At 41.8% G+C, this 18,799-nt stretch overlaps 1 protein-coding gene across 1 annotated transcript in view; it reads right to left on the bottom strand.

The window, feature by feature from the left end:
• The window catches only part of TBC1D19 (TBC1 domain family member 19), a 147,949-nt gene that overhangs the window by 23,425 nt on the left and 105,725 nt on the right, over positions 1-18,799 (bottom strand). Inside the window, exon 15 of the mRNA XM_005681489.3 lies at positions 16,937-16,981. Coding sequence (XP_005681546.1) covers positions 16,937-16,981 — 45 coding nt within the window. The remainder of the gene's footprint in view (positions 1-16,936; positions 16,982-18,799) is intronic.

The following is an 18,799-nucleotide window of genomic DNA, read 5'->3' as shown; positions in this document are numbered from 1 at the left end:
CACCCTTTCAGCTTCTGGACCTTAGGGAAAGGGCTGTAAATGCTCCTCTACACTTGCAGCCACGTCCCAGCCCACCTTAGAGACTTTAAACAATACTCCTTCTAGAAAGATCCCCTGGACAGACTCCTACTTTCCATCCCCAGTCACTCATTGGTCAGTACTCTTGCGTCAGCTGATTCCCCTGACTGACTGGGGCGCGCCTTCTCCTCTGTGTGCCTGGGTAACCCTGCACAATTCTGGCTCCACTTCCTACCTGTGTATACTTAGGTTGCTTATTTCTCCCTTTTCCTTATCCAGTACTGTTCTTAGACCAAGGCAGCGGGGCTTGGGAGTAAGAGGCCTGTTATGGCCCTCCTCTGACTATACCCCTCACCCAGAATCCATGTCCCTCCTTTCAGAACACAACCCCAAGACTCTGATACCCCAGCCCAGAGGCCCTTAGCCAGCACCCAGGGCCTGCAGAGCCTCTTCAGTGGAGCTACTCTCCTGATGGATGCTGGCCTCAGGATGGAGAGGTGGTCAAAGGGTGGTCATTTGTGGAGTATGTGAACAGAGCTTGGACCTGTCTGTCCAGGTATGGGGTAGAGCTATGGTCAGAAGTGGGTGGGAGATACCACAAGCTAGGGACTTCTGAGGAGTCTTAAGCATTCTGAATTTGAAACTTGCCTCCCAGATTGTTATAAAGGTATATTTTTCAAGACAAGAAAACCAAGTAGAATTTACTTAGCAGTTTATTAGCTTCACTTATAACTTCTGAAAATCTAGACTTATAGTAGGTGGGCTTCCAATTGTACTGGGCTTCCCTGTTACCTCAGTTGGTAGAGAATCCACCTGCAATGCAGGAGACCCTGGTTCAATTTCTGGGTCGAGAAGATCTGCTGGAGAAGGGATAGGCTACCCACTCCAGTATTCTTGGGCTTCCCTTGTGGCTCAGCTGGTAAAGAATCTGCCTGCAATGCAGGAGACCTGGGTTTGATCCCTGGGTTGGGAAGATCCCCTGGAGAAGGGAAAGGCTACCCATTCCAGTATTCTTGCCTGCAGAATTCCATGGACTCTACAGCCCATGGGTCGCAGAGTCAGACACAACTGAGTGACTATCACTTTCACTTTTCAATTGTACTCATGGCCTGGACCCTCCAAGTTAGGAACAGACTTTCCTTTATCTACAAAATGAGGACAATACCAGTGAGGCTATAAAGATTAAATAAGAGGATGTATGTAATATGCCTAGCACAACACTTGATGCAAAGTCAGAACTTAACGAATGATGTTTTGTTCTCTTATACTATAATTACTGTTGTTTTTCTCTCTTCCAATCTGGTGTTGGAGAAGACTCTTGAGACTCCCTTGGACTGCAAGGAGATCCAACCAGTCCATTCTGAAGGAGATCAGCCCTGGGATTTCTTTGGAAGGAATGATGCTAAAGCTGAAACTCCAGTACTCTGGCCACCTGATGCGAAGAGTTGACTCTGGAAAAGACTCTGATGCTGGGAGGGATTGGGGACAGGAAGAGAAGGGGACGACAGAGGATGAGATGGCTGGATGGCATCACTGACTCGATGGACATGAGTCTGAGCGAACTCCGAGAGTTGGTGATGGACAGGGAGGCCTGGCGTGCTGCGATTCATGGGGTCGCAAAGAGTCGGACACAACTGAGCGACTGAACTGAACTGACTGTAATAAATCACTTGAGTACAAAAACTTTTCCTTATTTATCTCCATCCCCAGAGGCAAGCTTAATGCCCCAAATATAAAAGGTATTCGTTTAGTGTTTGTAGAATGAATATATGAAGTCCTAGAGAATCTACCTCTACCGTTTTTCAACTGTCCACTCCCTTCCGACTGCCAGGACTGAGTTCAGGCTCTGATGAACTCTGACCTATAGTCTGTAAGAGCCTCCAAAGTGGTAACCCTTTCCCCAAACTCTCTGCCTTCCAACAAACTATTGTAATGGTTCTGGTTATCTTCTAAAATGTTGGTTAGACCATGAAAAAGTCCTCTATATCCATCGAGGATTTTCCCCTGACCATTCATCCACACACCAAATATTTGCTGAGTTTCTACTCACCCAATTAACCAATGTTTAAAAACTTACTCTGTAGCCTCTGGAGAAATTAAGCTGAATATATCATTTTTTCTATTTATGGAATTCACATTCTAGCCTTATAATATAGGCTAAGTGTCTACAGAGTGAAATTCAAAAACTTTGATTTGGTATTAGCCATTCATGATGGCATTCTGAGATATATCTGCCTCTCCTTTGTCATCTTGATTCTGTACCTACTGTGATACAGCCATGCTAGATTACTCATCATCAGAACACATCATGCATTTTCATACTTTGGTAGCTTTGAACTTTGTAATTCTGTACAATGAATTGCTTTAATGTCTATCAAAACCTCACTAAGGATAAGTATAATCTCAGAAAAACAAACCTCAATCTCTTAATCCTAATTAAATGCTGATTCTTCTGCAAAAATTCTTATGGTACTTTGTTCGTATTTCCATCACTATAATTTCACTGTATTTTGTGTTATAATTAACTGTTTAACAGATTGTTGCTGACGGCAGTAAATACGTTTTATTCACCTTTTATGCATTTTATGGTGCCACAAACATGGTTAATAATGAATATACTTTTGCTGAATGCTGCTGCTAAGTCGCTTCAGTCGTGTCCAACTCTGTGCGACCCCAGAGACGGCAGCCCACCAGGCTCCTCTGTCCATGGGATTCTCCAGGCAAGAATACTGGAATGGGTTGCCATTTCCTTCTCCCTTGCTGAATGAGTGAAGGCTAGATGAATAAGTATATGATGAATAGAGACGGAGCAAGAAATTTATTGGTCTCCAGTTGGGAGATGAGGATTCCATTGTGGGCTTATCAAACTAGCTGGATAACTTTAGGAAAGTCATCAAACCTCATGAGCTTCAGTAATTGGTTGTCATTAAAAGGGACTAATTGAAAGGACTGATGCTGAAGCTGAAGCTCCAATACTTAGGCCACCTGATGCAAAGAGCCACCTCATTGGAAAAGACCCTGATGCTGGGAAAGACTGAGGGCAGGAGGAGAAGGGACAACAGAAGATGAGATGGTTGGATGGCATCACCGACTCCATGGACATGAGTTTGAGCAAGCTTTGGGAGATAGTGGAAGGACAGGGAAGCCTGGTGTGCTGCAGTCCATAGAGTCACAAAGAGTCAAACCAGACTTAGTGACTGAACAACAAAAAAAGGGACCAAGACTGTCTCCAAAATATCATCAAACTCCAGAATTCTACATTTAACAACTATGTCTAGGGCAAATATAGAAAAATTTGTGAGAGCTGAGGAAAACTGAATATACGAGTATTGTACCATGAGAATGGTAACATTCTTTACCAACTTAAAGGTCTTTTAAGGACTTCCCTAAGCTCAGATGGTAAAAAAAAAAAAAAAAAAAAAAAAAATCTGCCTGCAATGCAGAAGACCCAGATTCAATCCCTGGGTCAGGAAGATCCTCTGGGGAAGGGAATGGCAATCCACTCCAGTATTCTTGCCTGGAGAATCCCATGGACAGAGGAGACTGGCAGGCTATAATTTGTGGGGTTGAAAAGAGTCGGATACAACTAAGCAAGTAACACTACTACTGCTACTACTAAAGGTCTTTTGCTTTCTAAAAACAAAAAATTGAAAACCAGATTAGATACACGCTGAAGGCCAATATTCTTAATGACACTATAGCCACCAGCTTTAGTTCAAGGGAACACTTGCTGCTGCTGCTGCTGCTGCTGCTGCTGCTAAGTCGCTTCAGTCGTGTCCGACTCTGTGTGACCCCAGAGACGGCAGCCCACCTGGCGGCTCCCCTGTCCCTGGGGTTCTCCAGGCAAGAACACTGGAGTGGGTTGCCATTTTCTTCTCCAATGCATGAAAGTGAAAAGTGAAAGTGAAGTCGCTCAGTCGTGCCCGACTCTTAGCAACCCCATGGATTGCAGCCCACCAGGCTCCTCCGTCCATGGGAACACTTAGAAGGGCCCAAAGACGATTTTTCTTCTTTAATCTCTCCCTCTGTTTATATCTTTGGTTAAGTCTCTTTTTTCTCTTGTGAACACCCATCTTTTTCTATCTTCCCTAAATGCAGCTTTGTTTTATTTCCTTTACTGACTATAAACTTTTAACAAATAATTTTAAAAGTTAATCTTCATCTAATCATGTTAACACATGAAAGAAAAACTAAGCAAGAAAAATAAGTTCATAAATAGAGGCATATTTTGATACTTTACAGAAACAGAAATATGCATTATATCCTTCTAAAAACTAAATATCATACAGTATACTAACGCATATATATGGAATTTAGAAAGATGGTAACGATAACCCTATATGCAAGACAGCAAAAGAGACATAGATGTACAGAAGTCTTTTGGACTCTGTGGGAGAAGACGAGGGCGGGATGATTTGAGAAAATAGCATTGAAACGTGTATATTATCATATGTGAAACAGATCGCCAGTCCAGGTTCAATGCATGAGACAGGGTGCTCACTGGTGGTGAGCACCAGGTTGGTGCACTGGGATAACCCAGAGGGATGGGATAGGAGGGAGGTGGGAGGGGGGTTCAGGATGGGGAACACATGTACACCCATGGCTGATTCATGTCAATCTATGGCAAAAACCACCACAATACTGTAAAGTAATTAGCCTCCAATTAAAATAAATATAAAAAAATAAAAATAAATAAAAATAAAAACTAAATATCACAGCCAGCTGGTATTATATAAAACCCCTATATTCTCATTAAAAAACACTTTTTACTTCCTTTGTTCAGTACTGCAGAAACATTTGAGCAAGCAAGTTAAGGTAGAAAACAATGAAGATGTTACTATCATTATCTTTGTCTTCTACAGAAAATAATTAAAGATGTCCTAAGTGTTCAGTTCAGTTCAGCCGCTCAGTCGTGTCCGACTCTTTGCGACCCCATGAATCGCAGCACGCCAGGCCTCCCTGTCCATCACCAGCTCCCGGAGTTCACTCAGACTCACATCCATCGAGTCAGTGATGCCATCCAGCCATCTCATCCTCTGTTGTCCCCTTCTCCTCCTGTCCCCAATCCCTCCCAGCATCAGAGTCTTTTCCAATGAGTCAACTCTTCACATGAGGTGGCCAAAGTACTAGAGTTTCAGCTTTAGCATCATTCCTTCCAAAGAAATCCCAGGGCTGATCTCCTTCAGAATGGACTGGTTGGATCTCCTTGCAGTCCAAGGGACTTTCAAGAGTCTTCTCGAACACCACAGTTTAAAAGCATCAATTCTTCGGCACTCAGCTTTCTTCACAGTCCAACTCTCACATCCATACACGACCCCTGGAAAAACCATAGCCTTGACTAGACGGACCTTTGTTGGCAAAGTAATGTCTCTGCTTTTCAATACGCTATCTAGGTTGGTAATAACTTTTCTTCCAAGGAGTAAGCATCTTTTAATTTCATGGCTGAAGTCACCATCTGCAGTGATTTTGGAGGCCCCCAAAATAAAGTCTGACACTGTTTCCACTGTTTCCCCATCTATTTCCCATGAAGTGATGGGACCAGATGCCATGATCTTAGAGTGAATGAATTAGTCAACTGCCAAAGAGCAAAAAGGAATTCTGTTTAAGATGACTCATGATTAATCACACTTTTACCACATTTCCCCCAAGTTCTGAAATGTATAGCTGCTGTATAAACAGCTAGGTTTATATTTGGGGCAAGGGCCACAATATAACTGTGTATTATCTTCAGCATCCAGCATAGCATCTTCTACAAGTGAGATGCTCAATATATGCTGTTAATGATGGGAATTTAAGCAATTATAATCATATACTTATATATGATATAAAAGTATAAGATATATTGATATTAAATATATATCACATACACACGAATACATATGTATACATATAACATATCATATATGTGTACATATGATAAATATATATCATATACATATTACATTATATCATATGATATATGATATAGCTTATATATGATATGAAAGTATAAGATTCATTTATGAATAAGCAATTAATATAAAACAAGAGGCTCTCAATAACTCAGTGTTGAAATTACAAATGGCCCACAAAGTCATACAGACATGAATTTGGGTCTTGTGTGTCTCCAGGAAAGTTACTAACACTCTGAGTCTCTATTTTCATTTTTAAAAGTGAGGTTAAATAATACTACCTTCACTGGGCTGTATAATACTAAAGCACCAGTGAGTTAATGTATTCAAAGCACATCACAGTATAGTATTTAATACACAGCCAGTGGTCACTAATTATAGTGTATTTTATACTATAAAGGGAGAGTACCACATTTGGGCATCAGCTTAAGCCTAAGAAAATCTTTCTTTCATCAGTATTAAATAGAGGTTCACTTCTGCTTAATCAAGATTCACCTGGGCTTAAGATTCCAGAAAAGTGTACATAGACTGCTCTGTTGAAAAAGGACAAAGTCAGATTCTGACTCACAAAAGTAGGAGGCATAAGAAGCAATGAATTCATTAACACTCTAGGGCACATACCACCTAAAACATTTCTTTGATCTCAAAGCCTGTCATATTCTTGGCCAGTTTTTCAAAATCCTTTCCTTTGCCTCTCACCACTTCAGCGTTTCAACGGTCAAGTTTCATCCACCTGGCCTTCATCCAAGAGTGTACTTCTAACCAGCATCAGGATGCTTGGGACACCATCTCTAATCTGGCCTCAGAGTTCTGCAAGTCTGCTATGAATGGTTATTTTAAGATCCTAGCCTACCTTTATCTAACTGAAGAAAGCCTAAATTATTAACTGCCTACTCCATTCAACAGAAATAACTTTAAGTTAATGATTCAATAGGCCTTTGACATAGCCCAGAGTGGTAAACATCATCAACAAAAATAAATCTTGAACTGGATGAGATATAAATAGTAAATATGACTCAGAAATTACCCCAAATTATTAACATGCTTTGCACTTACTAAATATTTTCCTTTAATTTTCTCATTGTCTCTATTAACATTTAGCATTTATAGTTGTACCATAACACTAACATCCGATTCACTTCAGTTGAAAGCAAATTTTTACACTCTTTCATTTGGGATTCCCTAGTAGTTTATTTAATTCATTTGCTGAAATAATCATTTCCTTTGATTATTCTCATTCCACGTGTAGCCTACAGGTCAGTAAGTGTAAGCACTAGGACAGTGGTCAAATTGTTTTCTACTATTTCTGCTATCTTTCTGAACTGGAATTTCAGAATATGATTTTGTTACTTTACTTCAGTAGTTAAAAGTTCCCAAAACATCAGAACATAACCATATTTTAATATACATCTAGAAATCATATTTTAAACAACCAGTTTTTCAGTTAATGTCCAAGGTTACACATGAAATTAATTTGGATTATGAGATGTTTTAATTTATTTAATTTAGGAAACAACGAATATTGCTATTTATCAACCTGACAAGATTGAAAATGATATGTTTTTGTTATTTCTTCCAAGAATCTTTCCTGAGAAGACTCTGGGTTTTTGTTTCTACCTGACTTCTGGGCTCTATGCAAACAGGAAGTGAAAGCCAAGGAAGAGCTGTAAAGGCCTAAGCCTTGGCAGACCCTCTACATGGTCTAATCAGCAAAGACTGGGAAAATTTTTTTTGGTTTGAGAAGGAAATCTCTGTCAAACTTCTAACCGGTCGCTAAGCTAACAGAACAGAGGCTTCACGGGCACTCAATACAAAAAAAGATAACCTTTACAAAAGCAGTTCAGAAAAGGCATACACAACAGCCCACAACAGCAACAAGTTCTGGGAGGGGAGAAAATCTGATTTTCAGAGTTACCACGTAATAGTCAAGACACCCGGTTATCAACAACAACAATATTATTATGCATGCAAATAAATAAGGAAATATAATCCATTCACAGGAAAACAATAAATTAATAGAAACTGCCCCTAAAGAAGCCCAGATGTTGGACTTACTAGATAAAACTTTAGATTGACTGTCTCCCTACCTGACCTGACCCCTGGCCCATTTACCTCTCCTACCTCATCTTGTACCAAATTTCTGTTTTGCTCACTGTCATTAGTCACAGTGACCATCTGTTGTTCTTTAGATCATTGAGTATGCTCCTGTCAGGCCTTTAACAATGCTTTGCGTCCCTGTGGGGTGTGCTCTCCTCCTTCTGCGCATGGCTCCTCTGCATATTCTGGGCTCTGTTCACATTCTACCTCCCCAGAGGCATTTCTCCCGACTCCCTCCTCTATAACAGCTGTGCCCTCCCCACCTCCCTACCTCCTATCAATTTCTGTTCCCTATAATTGTTCACGTCATCACTCTGAAATTATTTTCAGTTATTTACGTTAGCTACTTGTTCCGTTATGGCAGAAAGTGAAGAGGAACTAAAGAGCCTCTTGATGAAGGTTAAAGAGGAGAGTGAAAAACCTGGCTTAAAACTCAACATTCAAAAAACTAAGATCATGGCATCTGGTCCCTCATTTCATGGCAAATAGATGGGGTAACAGTGGAAACAGTGACAGACTTTATTTTCTTAGGCCCCAAAATCACTGCAGATGGTGACTGTAGCCATGAAATTAAAAGACACTTGCTCCTTGCAAGAAAAGCGATGACCAACCTAGACAGCATATTAAAAATCAGAGACAATACTTTGCCAACAAAGGTCCGTCTAGTCAAGGCTATGGTTTTTCCAGTAGTGATGTATGGATGTGAGTTGGACCATAAAAAGAAGGCTGAACACTGAAGAATTGATGCTTTTGGACTGTGGTGTTGGAGAAGACTCTTGAGAGTCCCTTGGACTGCAAGGAGATCCAACCAGTCAATCCTAAAGGAAACCCTGAGTATTCACTGGAGGGACTGATGCTGAAGCTGAAGCTGTAATACTTTGGCCACCTGATGCAAAGAGCCGACTCACTGGAAAAGACAGAAGACAGGAGAAGGAGATGACAGAGGACAAGATGGCTGGATGGCATCACCAACTCAATGGACATGAGTTTGAGCAAACTCTGAGAGATGGTGAAGGATGGACGCCTGGCATGCTGCAGTCCATGGGGTCACAAAGAGTTGGACACAACTGAGCGACAGAACAGCAACAACAGCAACACTTGTGTACTTGTTTATAGGATGTCTCCCTCACTAGAATGTGAAGTCCTTGGTAGCAGGTGCTTTCTCTCTGCCCTTTACTGTGGCTCACCCACCTGGAAGAGGGAGCCAGAACAGGGCCAAATAAGTATTCATTAAATGAATAGGGACAAGTTACACAAGTTGAATTAAAAATAAAAACAAGAAAAGCTTAAAATTTTCCCATGATGAGTCTTCTCCAGCTCAGAAACTTTTGCTCACTAGTTGTCTAATGAACCTACTAGGGAGAAGGCAATGGCACCCCACTCCAGTACTCTTGCCTGGAAAATCCCATGGATGGAGGAGCCTGGTGGGCTGCAGTCCATGGGGTCGCTAACAGTCGGACACGACTGAGAGACTTCACTTTCACTTTTCACTTTCATGCATTGGAGAAGGAAATGGCAACCCACTCCAGTACTCTTGCCTGGAAAATCCCAGGGACGAGGGACTCTGGTGGGCTGCCATCTCTGGGGTTACATAGAGTCGGACACGACTGAAGTGACTTAGCAGCAGCAGCAGCAGCAGAGAAAGTCTTCCCACTGTAATGTCCAGTGCCACAGGGGCCTGTTATTTATTTCCATCCTAGGAAAGGAGACCACAGGAGGGGAAGCGAGTGAGCAAAGCTCTGCCCCCTTTTAAGCACCTGCCAGGTGCTTGGAGGGTGTGTCTGTGAGCTGCAGGCAAAGCTCTCTAAGTGAGGCCCCGTGACCATGAAGGCCAGGCCACTTTTGGTGGTGGTGGTGGCACAGGTATCCTTGAGAGTTCAAAGTAATCCTATCTTTGGCAGAGGTTGAAAAATAGGGCAGGTAATATAAAAATGTTGCTTAGTATTGCCTTAAGAGTAAATGGACAGTGACTAACTGCTCCCTGTCTCTTTTCATCTGAAATTTCAGACTCAGTCCTCAGAGAAGAGTCCTCTCTGATTCTGTAAGGTTCTAAAATAACCTGAGAAAAGAAGTGATCCTTAAGTATTAAGTTTATGAACAGCTATGGGTTTACTTCATTAAGCATTAAGCTATTTTTTTTCTGGATGAGACTGTTTCTAGAACCTATTACATACACTTACCTTTTCAATCTCAGTTCCCTGGTGGCTCAGACGGTAAAAGAGTTGGCCTGCAATGCAGGAGAGCAGGTTCAATCCCTGATGCTGACCCTGACACTGGGAAAGACCCTGATCCTGGGAAAGACTGAAGGCAGGAGGAGATGGGGATGACAGAGGAGGAGATGGTCAGATGGCGTCACCGACTCAATGGGCATAAGTTTGAGCAAGCTCTGGGGGATGGAGAAGGACAGGGAAGCCTGGCGTACTGCAGTCCATGGGGTCTCAAAGAGTCGGACACGACTGAGTGACTGAACAACAACCCCCTTTTCAATGGGGCTTCCCTGGCGGCTCCGATGGTAAAGATAAAGAATCTGCCTGCACGCAGGAGTCCTGGGTTTGATCTCTGGGTCTCAAACATCCTCTGGAGAAGGGAATGGCAATCCACTTCAGTATTCTTGCCTGGAGAATTCCATGGACAGAGGAGCCTGACTGGCTACAGTCCACGGGGTTGCAAAGAGTAGGACACAACTGAGTGACTAACACACACACCTTTTCAATATATAAACCCCTTAATTTTCTAAAAGATACTCAATGAATTCAGCAACATTTTTCTGAGGTAGTGGGACATGGTGATTAAGAATATTGCTTCTGGCACTTCCCTGGTGGCTCAGTGGTAAAGAATCTGCCTGCCAATGCAGGAGAACAGGGTTCAGTCCCTGGGCTGGGAAGATTCCCCCATGCAGCAGAGCAACGAAGCCCGTGCGCCAGTTACTGCGCCCATGTGCTCTAGCTACTGAAGCACCTGGAGTCTGTGCTCTGCAACACGAGAAGCCATTGCAATGAGAAGCCTACACACTGCAACTTGAGAGTAGTCCCCACTTGCGGCAGCTAGGAAAAAAAAAAAAAGCCTGCACAGCAATGAAGACCCAGCCAAAACAAAACAAAACAGCCAAAACAAAAGGAATATTGCTTCTGAAGTCAAAGAGCTTGCATTCAAAGCCTGGCTCTGCCACTCACCAGTTGGGCAAGTTAACGCTCTGTGCCTCAGCTCCTCTATCTGTAAGTAGGGACAGTACTAGTAGTTGCCTGAGAAGGTTCTTATACAGATTAAATGACTTAATACATGTAATGTACTTAGTGCACTCCCTACTTACACAGTTCTGCATGGAAAATGTTAGCTGATACTGATGACTACTGTTACTATTGTTGCTACAACAATATTTTTTTTTTTCTTGGTGCCTTAAGCTCATTATAAAAGTCTCAAATTACTACATAATGTGTTACAACCTAATGATACTTTTTTAAAGAAAAGAGGGCTATTGGCTTTTACATAAAATGGTCCCAGACTGGTTTGCGGGTATGCTTTAATATGCTGTTTTATAGCTTTTCTATTTTCCTTTGTGAGGTCTCTGATTTTCATTTCTACTGTTGTTAGTCATTCTCCAATCTAAGAACTGTACAAAAAAGATCTTCACGACCCAGATAATCACAATGGTCTGATCACTCATCTAGAGCCAGACATCCTGGAATGTGAAGTCAAGTGGGCCTTAGAAAGCATCACTACGAACAAAGCCAGTGGAGGTGATGGAATTCTTATTGAGCTATTTCAAATCCTGAAAGATGATGCTGTGAAAGTGCAGCACTCAATATGCCAGCAAATTTGGAAAACTCAGCAGTGGCCTCAGGACTGGAAAAGGTCAGTTTTCATTCCAATCCCAAAGAAAGGCAATGCCAAAGAATGCTCAAACTATCGCACAATTGCACTCATCTCACACGCTAGTAAAGTAATGCTCAAAATTCTCCAAGCCAGGCTTCAGCAGTACGTGAACTGTGAACTTCCAGAACCAGTGAACTTCTAAAACCAGTTCAAGCTGGTTTTAGAAAAGGCAGAGGAAACAGACATAAAATTGCCAACATCTGCTGGATCATGGGAAAAGGAAGAGAGTTCCAGAAAAACATCTATTTCTGCTTTATTGACTATGCCAAAGCCTTTGAATGTGTGGATCACAACAAACTGTGGAAAATTCTGAAAGAGATGGGAATACCAGACCACCTGACCTGCCTCTTGAGAAACCTATATGCAGGTCAGGAAGCAACAGTTAGAGCTGGACATGGAACAACAGACTGGTTTCAAATAGGAAAAGGAGTATGTCAAGGCTGTATATTGTCACCCTGCTTATTTAACTTATATGCAGAATACATCATGAGAAACGCTGGACTGGGAGAAACACAAGCTGGAATCAAGATTCCCGGGAGAAATATCAATAACCTCAGATATGCAGATGACACCACCCTTATGGCAGAAAGTGAAGAGGAACTAAAAAGCCTCTTGATGAAAGTGAAAGTGGAGAGTGAAAAAGTTGGCTTCAAGCTCAACATTCAGAAAACGAAGATCATGGCATCCGGTCCCATCACTTCATGGGAAATAGATGAGGAAACAGTGGAAACAGTGTCATACTTTATTTTTGGGGGCTCCAAAATCACTGCAGATGGTGACTGCAGCCATGAAATTAAAAGATGCTTACTCTTTTGTTATGAAAAGTTATGACCAACCTAGATAGTATGTTCAAAAGCAGAGACATTACTTTGCCGACTAAGGCCCGTCTAGTCAAGGCTATGGTTTTTCCTGTGGTCATGTATGGATGTGAGAGTTGGACTGTGAAGAAGGCTGAGCGCTGAAGAATTGATGCTTTTGAACTGTGGTGTTGGAGAAGACTCTTGAGAGTCCCTTGGACTGCAAGGAGATCCAACCAGTCCATTCTGAAGGAGATCAGCCCTGGGATTTCTTTGGAAGGAATGATGCTAAAGCTGAAACTCCAGTACTTTGGCCACCGCATGCGAAGAGTTGACTCATTGGAAAAGACTCTGATGCTGGGAGGGATTAGGGGCAGGAGGAGAAGGTGACGACAGAGGATGAGATGGCTGGATGGCATCACTGACTCAATGGACGCGAGTCTGAGTGAACTCCGGGAGTTGGTGATGGACAGGGAGGCCTGGCGTGCTGCGATTCATGGGGTCACAAAGGGTCAGACACGACTGAGCAACTGAACTGAACTGAACTGAATCTGTATCAGCTTCTTTTCACTCTTCTTTTTTTTTTTTTTTTAAACAGGGGCATAAAAACCTGCAAACCAAGTTTGTTAGGCATGTGTGTCAAATAAAAGCCAATATATGCTAAACTAAGTTGGAAAAGCTCTTCTATGAATAGAGGAAAGGAATTTGATTCCATGGACATCTCATTTGGCCCTTCAGAGATAATTATTTTTTATTTTTCAGTCCCTATATAGTATAAAATTAAGTTTCTGGGCAGACAGATGTAACAAAGGTTACACATACATGTTAAAATTAAAAAGTCTCTAATTTGGCTTTTTAAATACTCATTAAAGTCCTACTACAATGAGATCCTGGAGGAACAAAAATGAATGCTACAGTCCTGAACCTCACAAGGCCTGCAATGCAGAGGGGGTTATAAAGCATAAACAACCAATGCCTAGAAAATATAATGTGAGATAGCGAAGGTTTTCACAGTGGGTACTATGAGAGTCTAGAAGGGCCCTTAACCTCACCTGGGGATCCAGGGAAAGGTTCCTGAAGATGATCATGCCTGAGCTGAACCTGGAGGGCAGCCAGGTGAAGAAAGGCTGAGTGGGCTTTTGCAATCACAGGACCAGGCGAGATAATGAGGCAGGAAGCAGCATACTGCTTCTGTGAGAGTATGCCCGTGTAAAGAATTACTAATTTGACATTTTGTGATTTTTTAAAAAGTAAAATAGGAAATTGTGAGAAATGAAGCTAGGAGTCAGACTGAGAAGGGGCCAGAGTCAAGAGGGACCTTCTTATGCTTGCTGAGAGGCTTGGATATTGCTTATAAAGAAATGTGGAGCCATTAGGAAAACTTTAGGAGAAAAATGACAAATTTCAGATTTTCCTTTTAGATATATAACTCAGACAGCACTGCAAAAAACAGAACAAGGCTAGAAAAGCCTGGAGGAAGGGAAACCAGTTAGGTGTCTCAGTTCAGTTCAGTTCAGTCACTCAGTCATGTCCGACTCTTTGCGACCCCATGAACCGCAGCACACTAGGCCTCCCTGTCCATCACCAACTCCTGGAGTTTACCCAAACCCAAGTCCATTTAGTCAGTAACGCCATCCAACCATCTCATCCTCTGTCATTCCCTTCTCCTCCTGCCCTCAATCTTTCCCAGCATCAGGGTCTTTTCCAATGACTCAGCTCTTCGCATCAGGGGGCCAAAGTATTGGAGTTTCAGATTCAACATCAGTCCTTCCAATGAACACCCAGGACTGATCTCCTTTAGGATGGATTGGTTGGATCTCCTTGTAGTCCAAGGGACTCTCAACAGTCTTCTCCAACACCACAGTTCAAAAGCCTCAATTCTTCGGTGCTCAGCTTTTCTTTATAGTCCAACTCTCACATCCATACATGACCACTGGAAAAACCACAGCCTTGACTAGACAGACCTTTGTTGACAAAGTAATGTCTCTGCTTTTTAATATGCTGTCTAGGTTGGTCATAACTTTCCTTCCAAGGAATAAGCGTCTTTTAATTTCATGGCTGCAGTCACCATCTGCAGTGATTTGGGAGCCCAGAAAAATAAAGTCAGCCACTGTTTCCACTGTTTCCCCATCTATTTCCCATGAAGTGATGGGACCAGATGCCATGATCTTAGTTTTCTGAATGTTGAGCTTTAAGCCAACTTTTTCACTCTCCTCTTTCACTTTCATCAAGAGGCTCTTTAGTTCTTCTTCACTTCCTGCCATAAGGGTACTGTCATCTGCATATCTGAGGTTCTTGATATTTCTCTCAGCACTCTTGACTCCAGCTTGTGCTTCCTCCAGCCCAGCGTTTCTCATGATGTACTCTGCATCTGCTGCTGCTGCTGCTAAGTCGCTTCAGTCGTGTCCGACTCTGTGTGACCTCATAGACGGCAGCCCACCAGGCTCCCCCGTCCCTGGGATTCTCAAGGCAAGAACACTGGAGTGGGTTGCCATTTCCTTCTCCAATACAGGAAAGTGAAAAGTGAAAGTGAAGTCGCTTAGCCGTGTCCAACTCTTAGCGACCCCACGGTCTGTAGCTCACCAGGCTCCTCCATCCATGGCATTTTCCAGGCAAGAGTGCTGGAGAGGGTGCCACTGCCTTCTCCGAGTCTGCATCTACTGGTGTCTAAAGGCCGAATGAGGGCAAGGCAGTAGTTATGATGATGCCACGAGGGTCCCAAATGGGTTCTGAAGATAAAATTGGAATATCCTCATGATTTGTTGGAGGAAGGGGATCCAAGACTGAAAAGAATCATGATGACTACCAGATGTTAGGCCTTGAATGACTGGCAAGCACACTTAACTGAGAGAGAAATAGTTCAGTATTAGGGTTTTTGTTGTTGTTGTTCTGTTTTTTTTAATTTAATTTTGTTTTTCTTTTATAAATATGAAAATTAATTTACTTCAGCTTAAGACATGTTAAGTTTGAGTTAAATAATGTAGAAGTCAGAACTGAAATGACAAATACAAGAGCAATTAACAAACAGAAGCAAGAGAGCAGATAAGAAGTCCTAGGAAAATGTGTGAAAAGAAGAGCTGCACAGGGGAAAAAAAGAGCAGCAGAACGAGGGTGAGGTGGGCCACTGGAACTCCAGTGCTCAAGGAGGGGCAGAGGAGGATGGCCGGGGACAGAAGTGGGACCGCACACTGAGAGGTACAAGGAGACAGCCTTGTGCTTTCTCGGCACTGTCTGTGAGTTTCATGTCGGTTGGTCCATAAGGAAGCTAAGCACAGCTTGTAACTCGCATTTGTTGAGCACAAACCTCACATCCAGCACTGTGCTGTTTCACACAGCGTATCTCCTTTAATCTGTTACCCTGGCGAAATGCATAACCTACCCAAGGTCATAGGGTGAGCTGAAAGAACTGGGATCTGAACCCAGGTCTACAGGATTACAAAGCCCATGTTCTTAACTCTGCTAGAGTACAAGAACTTCTTCAGGATGCCACTTTATATTATCATAATAAGGACTGCTATATAGTGCTTTTCCAAGGAGCATATCTTTAAAACTAAGAATTTCAAAAGGAGTCATTATACATTTGATCACTTTAATCAAAATACACATTTTTGGAGTTACATTTCTTGAAATATTTTTTATTTCATAAATACTACACTTGTCAAGAGGCTTCCCTCCTAGCTCCGTCGGTAAAGAATCTGCCTGCAATGCAGGAAACCTGGGTTTGATTCCTGGGTGGGGAAGATCCTCTGGAGAAGGAAATGGCAACCCACTCCAGTATTCTCACCTGGAGAATCCCACAGACAGAGGAGCCTGGCAGGCTACAGTCCACAGGATCTCAAGAGCCACACACGACCACCACCGCCACCACCACACTTGTCAAACCATGAGAACAACAAAGTGCAACACATGGCAATCCACTCATTAGGGCCCTGCTCCAATAAAGCCCCAGGAAGGTACTGGACAGATGAGTTAGTGTCCTTCAGAGGAAAGCTAAATGCCCTGCACTTAGACACCTGAGTCTTAGCTTGCTCACAAATACTACTACTGGTCTCAACGGAAATCAGAAAGGACGTGCACAGTTCAGTACAAACCTACCACAAATACGGAAAAATTCATTAGAATAGTTATTTTACAGAAAGTTTATTTTAGATGACAAATTATTGTTCATTTAAAGATAGAGAATAATAAGGTCACATTCCTATTATAAAAAGTTGTAATTTTCCTATTTCCCACTAGAGGAAGCAAGAACATTACTCTTACCATTTGGTGGATAAAAGACAGCATATTCTTCTAGTCCTAGTTTTCCTGTAAGAGAAAAAACACATACAGTTCCAGTATTGTTAAATAAAATAGAAAAACTTTAAAAATTAACTAATTTTGTGAATATACTAATAATTAATGGAATTTTAAAAACTACTATAGTACAATCTCCTTTCATTTCATGATGAGAAATTAATTTGAAAATATGCCAGACAATCTTTTGGTATCAGCAAATCCTTTTATCAATGAAGGTTAATAATGAAAACTTAAGTACAAGGTAAGTGATGCAAATAATTTAAAAAACAAATGTTTTCAAGCTTCTTAAGCACTTAAGAGCAGCATCTATTTGTAAGCACAGAATTGTTGTATTAATTATAAGTAATTCTATTTTTGCATTAAAGTAAGTCTAAGCTTTGTAATACCTCATTAGTTTATCACTTTTATGGAATGGGCAGAAGAGTTTAAATTAAATATCTATCACTGGACAGTGGTCATATTTTCTGAGTCCTTAAACGATTAATATGGTCTAAAGTGTAAAAGTTGCTTAGTCATGTCCAACTCTTTGTGACTCTATGGACCATAGCCCGCCAGGTTCCTCTGTGCATGGGATTCTCTAGGCAAGAATACTGGAGTGGGTTGCTATTCCCCTCTCTAGGGGATCTTCCTGACCCAGGGATCAAATCTGGGTCTCCTGCACTGCAGGCAGATTCTTTACTGTCTGGGTCACAGAATAAATATTTGAAATCAAGACTGTCTCAGAAAATTAAAGTATATTCACTATAATTAAATGTTTAAAGGAGTTAAAACATTTTTTTCTTCAAAACATTTAAAGGTCTAAGGTTTTTCCCACCTTCCACTGAAGTGTGAAAAAGTAGGTAATGTTTATCTCGACAGTTTTTCCAACACTGTTGCGTCTACTGAAAAGACATATGTATTTTTGCATTTGACTTTAAGGCAAGATTTTAATTGAAACAATTTTTGTATTTCTTGTTGGGAATGGTGGCAGAGAAAAAATGGAGAACTGGACGAGCAGTTTAGGTTAAGGTGGAGACAAGGACTGATCTTGTGAGTAAGAAGAAAATGAAATGATGAATAGATGGTAGGTTGATAGGTTTCTGGAGGGAGGGATGATAGAGAATACCTGCTGAGTACTCAATACTGGGCTAGGTGCCAAGAGGCAAACAGCGTAGATGTGAAACATGGTCCTCAAATCACAGGGCATATACTCCAGACTAAAACTGGGAACATTAAGATATGTTTGCTGAATTTTCTGGCACAGGCTTTAAGTGCTTTAGAGGTTTAGAGGAGAGGGAAATTGATGAGAGATTAGTGAACTTGGTGAGTAAGAGATAATAGAGAATGTATAATTGGTCTCTGCCCCTGGTTGCTGGCACAGAGCTGCTGAAATCCTTGATATTTCCTAGGTTTGATAAGAGCACTAGGAGCATCTCTTATGCTAGTATTTGTCTTTGATGCTGTCCCTGATACAAGGCTTCTGAAACCCTTGTCAGTTCCTAAATGAAACTAGCATTAAGAGTATCTTTTGTTCTATTGGAGTGACCTGAGTGGGCTCCTGAATGGGGCTTGTCACCAGAAAGACCAAGCCATGGTTAGAAGCTTGGAATTTTCAGCCTGACCCCCCATACTCTACAAGGACTGGCAATGGTATTTAATAATTGATTATGCCTGTGTGGGCTTCCCTGGTAGCTCAGATGGTAAAGAATCCACCTGCAAAAAAAAAAAAAAAAAAAGAATCCACCTGCAATGTGGGAGACCTGGGTTTGATCCCTGGGTTGGGAAGATCTCCTGAAGAAGGGAATGGATACCCACTCCAGTATTCTTGCCTGGAAAATTTCATGGACA

Source organism: Capra hircus, chromosome 6 (genome assembly GCF_001704415.2).
Source record: "Capra hircus breed San Clemente chromosome 6, ASM170441v1, whole genome shotgun sequence".
Taxonomy (NCBI): domain Eukaryota; kingdom Metazoa; phylum Chordata; class Mammalia; order Artiodactyla; family Bovidae; genus Capra; species Capra hircus.
This window is presented reverse-complemented; position numbering and strand designations above follow the sequence as displayed.